At 29.5% G+C, this 13,396-nt stretch overlaps 1 protein-coding gene across 2 annotated transcripts in view; it reads left to right on the top strand.

Moving 5' to 3' along the window:
• Window positions 1–1,922: 1,922 nt before the first annotated feature.
• LOC111620367 (integrator complex subunit 10-like) overlaps window positions 1,923–13,396 on the top strand; it is a 32,248-nt gene continuing 20,774 nt past the window's right edge. For both annotated transcript variants that reach the window (XM_023362294.1, XM_023362293.1), the window contains exons 1-5: window positions 1,923–2,248; window positions 2,326–2,393; window positions 6,166–6,269; window positions 6,357–6,413; window positions 12,065–12,147. In XM_023362294.1, the coding sequence (XP_023218062.1) occupies window positions 2,111–2,248; window positions 2,326–2,393; window positions 6,166–6,269; window positions 6,357–6,413; window positions 12,065–12,147 (450 nt within the window). In that variant the 5' untranslated portion in view covers window positions 1,923–2,110. The remainder of the gene's footprint in view (window positions 2,249–2,325; window positions 2,394–6,165; window positions 6,270–6,356; window positions 6,414–12,064; window positions 12,148–13,396) is intronic.

Below are 13,396 nucleotides of genomic sequence, written 5' to 3'. Positions count from 1 at the left end.
ACGGGATGTGAGGGATAAAGGAGTCATATCTCGAGTCCGTCGGACTTAATGACGATTTTACTTGTTGTTAGCATTTACATTTTTTTAAAATAAAACCCATCCCTAATTTCAAAATTGTTTTTTTTTTTTCTTTTTCGCCATTTTATAAAAATTTAAAATATAAAAAGTTTTTAATAAAAGATCATAACGGATGGCGCCACACACGCAGTTTTAAATGTAGCCGGGAAACTTAAGCAACTCGTTGTTGGATTTTATTATTATTTAAACTTAACTGAAATTTCTATTTTATATAGTTCCACAATCATTCTATCAATTACTAATGACGAGGATATCGTTAAATGTTCGGAAAACAAGGCACTCAGAAATATATCTGTTACATTACGCTATCCGCCAATAATAACTGATGAGGGAAGAGTAACTTGAAAACCTATTTGAGATTTCAAAAGATGCATTTACAAACTCTCGTTCGTTTTGATTAATTTTTCTCAGAAAAGCGTTCCTTGAATACAATTTCTTTTTTTTTTTATATTTGGCTCTTTCTCCCTTTTTGGCACTAAGAGGATTTTTTCATAACTGTAATGGGTCAGTCAGGCCGATAATGGATTTTTAAAACTTATTTTGCCTTGTGGGCACTAAGAAGGCCTTAGCAAGCCCATTTTGGGTTTGCTATTGCTAACCTACAACACGGTGACCAATCTACAAGCGGGATGGAACCGACATATTCGGAATGAACCGCTCTGAAAAATTCCTAAGTTTTTTTATTTCCAGGATTCAATTCCGGGTCCTGCAGGTGTCTTAACCGCCTCGACAAACTTGTTGTCCTTAAATACACCTTTAATCTGTAGACGAATAATATCATCTGGTGCGATTCTAAAAACTATACCAACAGAAACTAACTACACTTGAAACAATGGGATCGAGCGAATAAATTAAGTTTTACATTATCTTGTAGGGAAAGTGCACTTTGAGAACTTTTTAATTACATTAAAGCATTAATTTCCGCCCTGACAGAATGTGTGTCAAATGATTCAAGATGTCGATTCACTTTACAATAAGATTTTTTTTTTTTTTTTTTAACTCTCTCCGCCCTGTGGGCACTAAGACCTTACCCAATTCCTGACCAACCACGGCCGCTTCAACAGCTACCTCAATCGTTTCGGATTGAGTAAGCCAGGACAACAACCTGTGTGCTTACTGTGGTGTCCGAGATGGGGACACCATGTTTTTGATTGTCCTATGCTCCTCAGGGAAAGGACTTTCATTATTACAAGCCTTCCAGCTAGCATCATCTGGCCCTGTAATCATCATACTCTCCTCAATAGCAAAGAGCTATACGAACTTTACATCAAGCTGATAAATACATACCAGAGGATAACATCTGTTCACGGTTTCACTCCATCTCCTGCTTAATTAATCTATCACCTTGTTTCTGTGTACTTACTGTGTACTTATTTTCATGCTGTGTATCATTTTCCATTGTCCTGTACTCCATCACCAACCCCAATTGTGCTATGCGGTATTGGGGATGTACTTTGTACATATGTAAATAAATTGATTGATTGTGGGCACTAAGAGGGCCTATTATTGAAAGCCCATTATGAGTTCGGCCAGGCCCACAGTGGGACTGCCGGGTGGTGAGGGACGGGGCCCGACATATCCGAACGGACCACCCCCCAAAAATTCCTGAGGAATTTTCGACCCATTCGGATTCGAGCCCGGGTTCCCCAGAGCGGTGGGCTGCCACCTTGACCGCTCGGCCATCCAGCCGCTTACAATAAGATCTATTTTTTAATGTTTAATATAAAGAAATTATATTATATTATTAAAATTAATTTTTTATATTTTATAAAATTTTATTTATAAAAATAAATTTAATATAATTCTTTTTTTCTTCAAAAATACCAAATTATAGATGTCGCGAAAGTAGCCAATGTGTTTATGTGTATATATCATCGATAGCGATCGACTTAAAGCATGACATTTGACTGGAGTCGGTTTTATATTATGTTATCAATACCGAATATGAAATAAGTCGAAAATAATATTTTGTAAATATAACGTAAACATATCTTTAACTTTATAATCATAAATTAGAGCATTAAGCATAAAAATGAACGGAGAAAGCGAATTAAAAGACGAAGATTATTTGATAATGATGGCTAAAAGACATCATTTTGTTGATCCTTCAGCAGCTAAAGCTTGGGTAATTACTGCAAAATCTCTTTTTCCGGATCATTTCGGGATTCAGGTTTGTTACTTATGATTTTCTATTTACACTGTTGATTCTTTGATTACAAATAAATAATAATAATATATGTATTATAGTTTGAAGCTTACAGGATGGCAAAGGATAGCGGCTGTGTAAAAGAAGCTGCATTATACTTTGAAGAAATGTAAGTAATATCTATGAAATATTTGTTTAAATTGACATGAAATTTTTCATATTGATCTCTACATTGGCATTATAACCAAATGAATCTAAATTGAAAAACAATAAGCCAAAATTGAGTAAAGAAAACATTTACAAACAATACAAACATTTTTGCGTTTATTACGACTATTAGGCCAAAACGAACACAAATACAAACAACGCAGTACACACAAAATAATGTTCATATTGTATTGAAAAAATTTTGCACTTTATGTCAAATATTTTAAAAAGTTACAACAAAAACTGGAAAAGCTTAATCAACAAGTAAATAAAAACTTCTTGTCTAACAAGGGTTTTTGATGTAGTGACAAATGTTTTCTGGCTAGACTAACATCAGGTCTATAACTTAACATAAAATTTGTATGTTCAATGTTTAGAATGGAGAGGCATTCCAAATTGAATTCTAAATGATAATGTACAAAATGTTAAGACTTATAAATGCCAAGAACATAATTCACATTTGGCCGTTATCTCTCTGCTTTTTCCTCAGGTTATTGTAAAAATATTGCCATGCTAAAGATAACAATTTAGCTTTTTTGAAATTGTTGCAGACTTCTTTCTTCATCACTTTAAATATATGTATAATTTTCAAAGCCCTGATGTGGTAAGTGATGTAAAACCTGAGGTAAGAACTAATCTTGAAACAGAATTTATACAACCGTCCTTCAACATTGCAAGGTCATGCAGAAACAGTATAACTTCTAAAACTTAATATACTAGCCAAAATGGGTACGATGAAAGATTTAAGTGGCTTTGAGCGAGGGATGATCATTGGTGCAAGAAGAGCTGGTGTCAGCATCTCTGAAACAACAACTCTTTTAGGATTTTCTCACCCAACAGTATCGCGGGTGTTTAGAGAGTGGCAGTTGAAAAAAAAACTTTAAGTGATAAGGACAATTCTGGTCGAAAAAGGCTAGTGAATGAGAGAGGTGAAAGGCAATTAGCATGCATAGTCCACATCAACAGAAGAGCAACAACACGACAAACTATAGCTGAATTCAATGCAGGTGTATCACAAAGCATATCCCAATGCACAACAAAACACACTTTGCAAAGGATGGGCTTTAGCTGCAGGAGACCATCAAGAGTGCCTTTGGTATCACAGAAAAATAGAAAAAAGTTCCTGTTGTGGGCCCAGGAACAATGAAATTGGTCACTTGAGGATGGGAAAAAATAGCCTGGTCTGATGAATCTCATTTCCTGCTCCATCATGCAGATGGCAGGATCAGAATATGACGCAAACAGCACGAATTCATGGACCCCTCCTGCCAAATGACAACTTTTCAGGTTGGTGGTGGTGGAATTATGGTGTGGGAAATGTTTTCCTGGAGTACACTAGGTCCCTTGATATTTGTGTACCCATCTCTGAATAGAACAGCTTATCTCAGCATTATTGTCAATCACATACTCATTTATGGCTGTAATGTTCCCTGATGGAGATGGTTTCTTTCAGCAGGATAATGCACTTTGTCACCATGCTCGATTGGTCTCAAATTGGTTTGAGGAACATTAATCATAGTTTAACCTGCTTCCATGGCCAGCTCAGTCCCCTGACCTTAATCCTATGGAGCATTTATGGGACAAAGTCAAAAGATCACTTCAAAGCTTGGAAATGCCACCATCTAATTTGACCCAACTTAGAGCTGCCATTATGTTAGCATGGGCCAACATTTCTCAACAACAGTATCAGCAACTCGTTGAGTCCATACCAAGAAGAATATTGGCTATGATCAGAGCTAAAGGTGGACCAACTCGTTATTAGAGAGTGTGTCTAATTTTTTGGCCACTCAGTTTATATACAGTAATTATTGCTACATAGAACATTAATAAACATTTTCTGTTTTCTGAATTATTGTTAGTTAATTAAATTTCAAACATAAATATGTTGAAATGTAAATTTAATGCAACACAAATGTAAACATAAGAAAGCAGTTAATTATACAGGATGATTGGTTGGAATGTAATAAAATTAAATATGTGTAAAAAAAGCAAAGCAATTAGAGGTTACTGAATGTTACATACATGTGTTAGAAGGTTGTTAGTTTATGCTTAAAAGAAACTAATATTTAACATGGCTGCCATAACAGATTATGCATCCACTTGGTATAAACTGAGTATCATCATGTTTCTACAATGCTTATACTCACTACATTTGGTATGGAAATATTCTCAAGTACCAATGCACAATTCTCTGATATGTGCTGTAAGGAATATCATGTACCACTACTGGTACAGCAACTACTTTGGACTCTGAGTAATGGCCTCCCAAGTATTCTCTTCTCTATGCCTGTCATGCACTCTTCCTCTGGTATGAGATAAAATCAGACCAACTTGCAGGAATTTCTAGTACCATTTTACAATGTCCTAATGTGATGGAGCATGGTGACACTTGTAAACTTGCCAGAATTCTCCTGTTTTTCATACCATACTATAGGCTGTGCCTCTACTGTGTGACTATTTTCACATTCCTATTGGTCATATTTCTTTATGTAACACTGCTTGTGTTTCTAAATGAAGCGCTATAATGTAGCAAACTGTTTCTAAATGTATGCTGCAAGGGGTCGCTGCAACAAAGATAAAGCAGCTTTTACATCTGCTACATGTGTAAAGCAAAATGGACACTTGTGTGTATAATATGATAATATGCTGTGAAAATAAAAAAGTCAAAGTGACTGTTGATAAAAATATTATGGAAAGATTAAGAAGGATTAAATTTTATAAAATGACTCTGAAAATTATCTAAAGAATAAGAAAATACTATATTTTAAATATAATTATCTATCTCTTATCTCTTTACTTTGCTCACATTTTCAGAAAGAGAAATGCTTAATTCTTCATATCTCTTTATTTAAATATTGTAGTTCTTTAACTAAAGCATTACTTTCAGCTGTAACTGAAATTAAAGGATAGATTACGGCATCCATGTTTAGCTTGAGCAGAAAGCGTTTCTAAACTATAATACAGTGATGTAGCAATAGCTACTCGTGATGTCATTTTCACTACACTCTTGCTACATAAAGAAACACAGCCATTCCTACACAGAAGAGTACTGAAAAGAATGCATATAATCTCAAAACTGATACCCTTCCAACATGTATGTAACATTCAGTAACCTCTAATTGTATTACTTTATTTTCTACACATTTTTTATTTTATGACATTCCAAATGGATCATCCCATATATATGGTGATAATCCTAATAAGTTTAACTATGTTTTAAACCACAATTTTATGTATTTATTATAATCTTTATTTTTTATAAATATTTTTAGAATAAAAAAATAATTTCCATTTTTTATATTAACAGCTTTATTCTGTAAGGTTTGATGATATATCTTCTATAAACTTTTATACTATCTATAGTTTTTTTATACAGTTCACTGTTAAAATTAATCATACTTCTTTCTTGACTATATCAATCTTAACTTTAAAATATTTTTTTGTCTTTTATGCTTTGTTTTCTTTTATTTTATAATTACTCTGTTTCAAGTGTTCCTAACTTTTTCATAATAATAATAACTGTAACTGTTTGATTTTAGTATTTAATAATTTTGATTTTTGAGCTTAAGGAAATAGGAACTTCTTGACATTCTTGACATTCAATAAAATATATTTATAACATTTCTAGTTATATTATTAAATATAATCAAAAAAATTTAAATATATGAAAAAATATTTTTTATTATATTATTATTAACAAAATATATTTATGTATATAATTAATGTTTTAAAAGGTTTAAAAATTTTCCAAATGAAAGTTTATTATGGTTAGAAATGCAAGCTGTAGCTGATGCTTTACAGCAAAATTCACAAGTTAATACTACAGAATTCTATTGGCGTATGTTTTTTTAATTTTGTCTAATTAATTGCAAATTATTGTTATTTTTAAAAATGCATTTAAATGGTTTTTTGAAAATTTTTTCAGATTTGTTTACAGAATTGTCAGTTAAAGTTCAGCATGAGATGTTATTAGCTGTTGCAGGTATTTATGTTAAAATTTTTTATTTTTACTGTAATAAACAATATTTTGGAATCCTTACTTTTTGAAAAATAAAATTAAGACTCGAATATCACTTAATATTTTATTATTAAAATAAAATTAATAATAAATTTAACATGGCCAATGGTTATTTATATTTAATAATAATACAGTAAGTATAAATACAACTTTTAACAAAGATAAAACTGAATGACTGAAGCAAAGGTTTTATCTTTGTTAAAAGTTGTATTTGTACTTATTGTATTATTATTAAATTTTATTTAAATGAATATGGGTAATGTCCAGTGGACAGAAACAAACTACCTCTGATAACAGACATTTTCTTCGTTATTATTATTTGTTTTTAATTAAGTAAAAACAAATAACAACAATGAACATATAATAAATATGACAAACACAACTTTTAGTGCTGAGAAACAACTTTATTACTTAAAACAAACATTTTCAATCTGATCAACAGGTCATCATCAGGTTTTAAATTCATTGGAACATTTACAATCATTCCATATTTGAACAAATATGTGATAACAAATTCAAAGAAGTTTGAATATTTCGTCGAAATACCATAATATACAAAAAATATAACCAATATAAGTACATGAAACTGAATGAATTGAAATAAATAGAATAAAATAAAATAAACTAATAAATACAAATATATTAACACAATGTATAGAAATTATATAAGGTGCATTTGTCATATTTAATTAAGGAGTACAGTCTGAGTATGTAATGAATTGAACATATAATATGCAAAAAAACAGTAGTGACATATAAATAATAAAAGTGAAAACATTGAAATACAATATAAAATCATTTGAATCTAAAAAATTAGCAAGTTTTATTACAAAAGTCATTGAAATATGTCATTATTTTCATCTTCATCAAGACTTTCACTGTCGTCATTCCTGTTTACTATCTTGTTACCTTCATAGTCTTCAATCTTGAACAATACATCATCCTCTGTTCTGTCCAAGATGTTGATAACACATTTTTTAAAGCCCTTTATAATTGTGTTTTTACCAACAATCTTTTATAATTCTACTATTATTTTAACTTTTACAAGAATATGTAGAATTTTTATTACTTTTTATCTTTGCCATTGGTTATGAAAATTAGTTCCATTCATTTACATTTCTTTCTTTTCAAAGTTAGTTGGAAATAAAATATTTTTGAATTTATATTTATAAATATCTGGGAATCAATCAGCATAAATGAATTTTGGATTATTCTACTAGTAATTATTACAAATTGCATTTAAATTATACATAATTGATCAGAAAATTGTACTCAAAAGATTTATGCTCTATAGAAAGAAATATATGTATTGGATTGGAAATGTTGTAAGTGGTAACTTGTGACTTATTGATTCTTTTTGTCAATATCCATAAAAATGAAATTAAGAGTAGACATTATGTTGGAAAGTAGACTTCCTTGCATATTTCATGTTTATTCTGGATAGTGGAGTGTATTTTGGTTTTACAACTATTGAAAAAGAAACAAATTTTTCATTTCATTTTCATTTGTCTTATTATTTTTTATAAAGACTAAGACATGTAATCATATTAAATACATAAATTATAATTACAATGGAAATTTACACTTTACAATAGAATAAATTTATGCTAAATTTACAACAACTTTCATTCTTTTTGACACTCACTCAATTGGTAGACTCCTAGGAATAAAATAAAGTTACCAAAATAAAATTCCTGCAAAAGTTACCAAAACTGTTTTTATCATATTCAAACAGAATCAATCAGATTAGTTTAATTGATTGTTTTCGAATAATTGACTAATTGATGATTTATAATTTTGCCAAATACTCAATTCCCACATATAGTTTGTAGGCTGCAGCATGATAGATCACAACTTGGCTAGCATTTAGCATCATGAACAGCCAATGTACTGAATTTTGGAATCAGTTTAACTTTGTACACACAATGGATCACAGACAATTATCAAAATCAAAGAAAACTGTAATCAGACTCAAATATAAGTTGAGGTTTGAATGTATTATAAGTTGAAATTGAGAGCAATTTTTTGACACTTTAAAACTGGGAAAAAACAACGACTAATATGGTATTTTTAAAATTGAGCATTAGTAAACTATTAAATATTTCACTTTTTCTCTACATATCAAATTTAGCAGTTAAGGAAGAAATTTATCTAAATCTTTAACTGCCAAATTTGATATAATTTATTAGTCTGCACATAGAATAAAAGATTTATACATTGCATTTAATTGAATAATTATGTATTCTTTATATCTAATTCATGGTATGGATTTGATCATTTAGTTTATATTTAATTTGTATTAAATAGTAACATCTCATTTTTATTAGCATATATATTTGTAAATAAATTTTAGACATAAATATTGAAATATTATCAAAGTCCTTGAAACTTGGCACTGCAATTACATATAAAACTTGATATTGCTTATTGCTTATTAAGAAAACCAATTTTTGGAATATTTTATTTTGGTTGGAAAATTGATTTTGTAGCTTATGTTGACTCAAGGAGAGTCAACCTCAGCTACAAAATCATTGTAATCATTTAGAATATCCAACAGAACATAGAATAAAACTGAATTGAACTGGCACATTTGAAAAATATTACATGAAAGAACGACATGAAACTGTAAGCACACAGAATGTAACAAAATACAGAAACTGGAGGAAATGTCAGAAAATAAATTTATACCTTAAAAATCAGCTCCAGCAAAAATTTTAATGAAACAAAAACAGTTTCAACCTAATTTGATAGGTCTTCTTAAGATAAGTATTCCAAAATAGAACATTCAATAAAAATAGAAGATAGTTGAATAAAAGTTTTTGTTTTATTAAACTTTTTGCTGAAATTGATTTCTAAGGTTAAATTTATTTTTTAACATACCCTCCAGTTTCTGTATTTTGTTAAAATGGAGTAAGTTTCTATGGTAGTTAGTTAATTAACTTTAATTTAAACAACTACAGCCATCTCTGACTTAACATCAGTAATCTGTTCCTGAAAATTAAATATTCTGTATGAAAACATTAACTGGGACTCTATTCCCCATTATTTTAAATGTATAAGTTATAATGCATTAAATTTGAATCCAAAATTCAACTAATTCACAATGTGAGATAAACCGCGGGTCAGGGATCAATCTCCCACTGACCACTTACTCGGCAACAGGTTGATAAAACCCGATCTCGGCGTCGTCGGATGGCTAGGAGGGCAGTTCGAGTGGGGAGGGAGGTGAGCAAGTTGATAGGCGTCCTTAAATGACAGGAAACAGGTTTAAAACTAAACAAGCATTTATTATATACTCAACTAAGCACTACAAGAGGNCAAGAATATTATAAAAATGTTCTAATATTATTTTTATTTTTTAAAGATAATTTAGTTCAATACAAACAATAGTCACTTATAAATTTACAGGGTTGTATGTAATTATCCTAAAGAACATTCAATAATAATAATGATAGAATTTTATAGAGTGTCCAAATAGCAATGCTGTTTCAACTGTAGAATAAAATGCATCATTTATTGAACTGCAAATATTTTTATTTCAGTATAAAATAATCTTACAATCCATTTTAATGCTGTCATTTTTACTTTCTGGCTGTTATAACAGAGGGAAAGTATGGCAATCCAGCAAAAAATGACCCCCAGATTTTTACATTTTTGGACTTAGGATACCTTGAAATGCGAAAAAATTTTGAGATAATTTCTGTATGTATGGATGTTAGTGTGTGTGCATATATGTGTGGTTTGATTTTGTTCACTCTGTTTGAAGCTTAATAACTCCTGTGCTTTTTATTGAAAATTTCTAAAATTTTGCAAAGAGGTTTGTTTGTTAGGGGGATGATGCTGTTAAATTGTGGTGGTTAAAGGTCAAGGGGATTATGTGTCATATCTTGAGTCAGGCCGGACTTAACGTCGATTTTACTCATTATTAGCATTTACAATTTTGTATAAAACTCATCCCTACCCTCAAAATTAAGATTTTTGTCATTTTATAATAGTTAAAAATATAAAAAGTTTTTATAAAATATGATGACATATGGTGCTACCAAAATTTTAAATGTTGCTGGGAAAGTTGAGCAATGTGTTGATGGTTTATTACATGTGGAAGACAGTGTCCACCAAACGTTTCCCACAACTCTTGCTTTGCACATACACTCTTTTCACAAAATTGCTTATGACAATGCCACATAATTCTGGCCAATTTCTGCCAATAACATGCCAAATCTCTATCTTGATGTCAGGAATTATTCGTGGGGTGTTGGCATAAACACAAAATTTGACAAACCCTCAAATAAAGAAGTAATAGGGTGTCAAATTGCATGATCTTGATGGTCAATTTTGGTCAGCATTGCATGATATGATGGCCTGGAAATCATTTTCAAAAAAGTACAGTTTAATCAATAACAATCAATAACATTTTCAAGATTGCTAATTGCACAAAATGCCAATGACACAGAATTTACATCCAGCACTGTTAATGGCACACCCTTTTATCATAGCATTTGTCCTATATTTATTTTACTCTACATATTTATAAGTGCTTAATTGTTTTTATATTGTTTATAAATTGAAATTATTTTTTAAAATTTAAATAAAAACGGAATAGTGTCAAATGATCTAGTGAATTATCCATCAGCTCATGGATAAAAGGTCAGATTGTTTGGTAATACAAGTAAATCAGATTGTTGATTATGTTATATGAAAATGAATAGTCTGTAAAAATTACTGAGAAATAATGTATGCAAAACTTCAACAGCATTAATCTTTTTTTATGAATTACAAATAAATTTGGTACTAGAGGGAGGCATTAGGTGCCATCTCATANTGATTATGTTATATGAAAATGAATAGTCTGTAAAAATTACTGAGAAATAATGTATGCAAAACTTCAACAGCATTAATCTTTTTTTATGAATTACAAATAAATTTGGTACTAGAGGGAGGCATTAGGTGCCATCTCATATTAAATTTAATAATTATAATATTTAATTAATTAATTTAGAATAAACTGAAAGAAAAGAATCAGCCCGAAGTGGTACTCAAACTTGCAACTCCCGCTTACAGTGCAGATGCATTGCAGTTACCCTACCCTATTTTTTTTTAATGCTTTTCAGCCAATTTATTACATTTCGCTATTAAATAGTTCTGCCCAAAACATAAAGTTTCTTTTGTATTTACACTATTGGAGCACTCAATGTAATTCAAGCATTGAATGAAAGGAAGGAATAACTTTTAAAAAATAGCTAGGGAGCCAGAGATGAAATATCAATACCATATGTTTCAAGTGTTTCAATTTAATGATTTTTATGGATTGCCTTATTTATAAGTTTTATTTCTATTGGAATTTTAATTTAGTTAACATTGTCTAATTAATCTAATTAAAAATAATTAGAAAAAAAAATCTTTTAAAATTTGAACAAATGCTTGTTCAAATCTTAAAAGATTTTTTTATTTGCATTTTATAATCTCAACCTGAGTAAATTTCTATAATTTTATAATCTGTTTATTTTAAAAATTTAAAAATAAAACATTTCAGAGATTTCTTTTGTAAATGAAGTTATTATTTGTATGTAATTATTTGTATGTAAATGTAATTATTTGTATTTATTATTTAATAGAACATAGCGAAGATACAATGGAACACTGTTGTTTAATGGTTTTATTACTGAGTAAATTTCCAGATAAAGTTTTAAATCATGGAGTAAGTAAAATTACTTATTTAAAGTATTTTTTTATAATTAAAAAAAATTACAATTTATGTGAATGATTTAAATTTCTCTTAGTTGAAATAAGAATAAATTATCAAAAATATTTACCATAATGTTCATTAATTTAACTTGTTAATAATTTATAAAACATAATATTTCTTAATTGTCTCAGTTAAACTTACAAAGTATAATATAGAAATGTGCTTTCTCAAACACATATGTAATTTGAAAAAATTAGAAAATTAAAAGGAAAAATAAAAGGTTATTTAAAACTTAAAACAAGCAATTATTTATTGTGATATTAAAAATTGTAGGCCAGCAATGTGACAATCATCTTGTAATCAAAAAATCATGTGACTTCTGGTCTAGACCAGAAGTTTTCCATATCTGCTCTGTTCTTAATTTTTACCTATCTAAGTCCATTCTTGAGATTAATGAAGGACAGACAGATAGATGAACAAATGACAGTGGAAATGTATAGGTCTACAGTGTGAAAATTACAGTCCAATTATCAGTAATTAATAATTAGTTATATATCAACTTTCCTTCAGAAGTCAGAATTTTATCTTATTGTTTAATGATAATGATAATAAAGAAAAATTTTAATTTTATTAAGATAATTTATGATTCTAACTAATTAATAATTAGAAATTCATCAATCATTTTAAAAATATTAGAGATTGGCAAATACAATCCACAAATACTTGAATACTAGAAAGTTTGTTATATGAGATCTCAAATATAATGCTAATAAAAAATAAATTCAAATAATATGAATATTTCCAATGTTGCACTATATGTAAGACAACATCTCTGGTTTAATTTTTGACCAGAAAAGAAGTAGACTAGCTCCTCAATGTGTTCATATGCTTGTTTTCTTAATTAAAAATCTGTATTAGATGAGAATGAGAACAATTATTGATTAATTCATTGTAGTGAAGATAAGAGTACAGTAGAACCTTGAAAACTCGACCTAATGTGGACCGAAGGGTGGCCGAGTTTGTGAAAATGCCGAGTTATCGGGAATGGGGTTAAAAAAAATAAGTACGAGTATTTCCTCAGAAAATACTGTACTGTACTTGTACAGTATTTACTTGTACAGAATATAACAGAGAATAAACTGCCCAAATACCCTTAAACAAAGGAAAAGTACGTCCTTTATGAAGGCATAGAGCCACTACATGAAAATGAAAATTAATGAATACACTGTGTACAGTAATTTACCTGATAAGACAGACCTCA

Source organism: Centruroides sculpturatus, unplaced genomic scaffold, assembly GCF_000671375.1.
Source record: "Centruroides sculpturatus isolate CEXI.00-Female unplaced genomic scaffold, Cexi_2.0 scaffold32, whole genome shotgun sequence".
NCBI lineage: Eukaryota > Metazoa > Arthropoda > Arachnida > Scorpiones > Buthidae > Centruroides > Centruroides sculpturatus.
The sequence above is the reverse complement of the archived record's forward strand: the minus strand, read 5'-3'. Positions and strand labels throughout refer to the sequence as shown.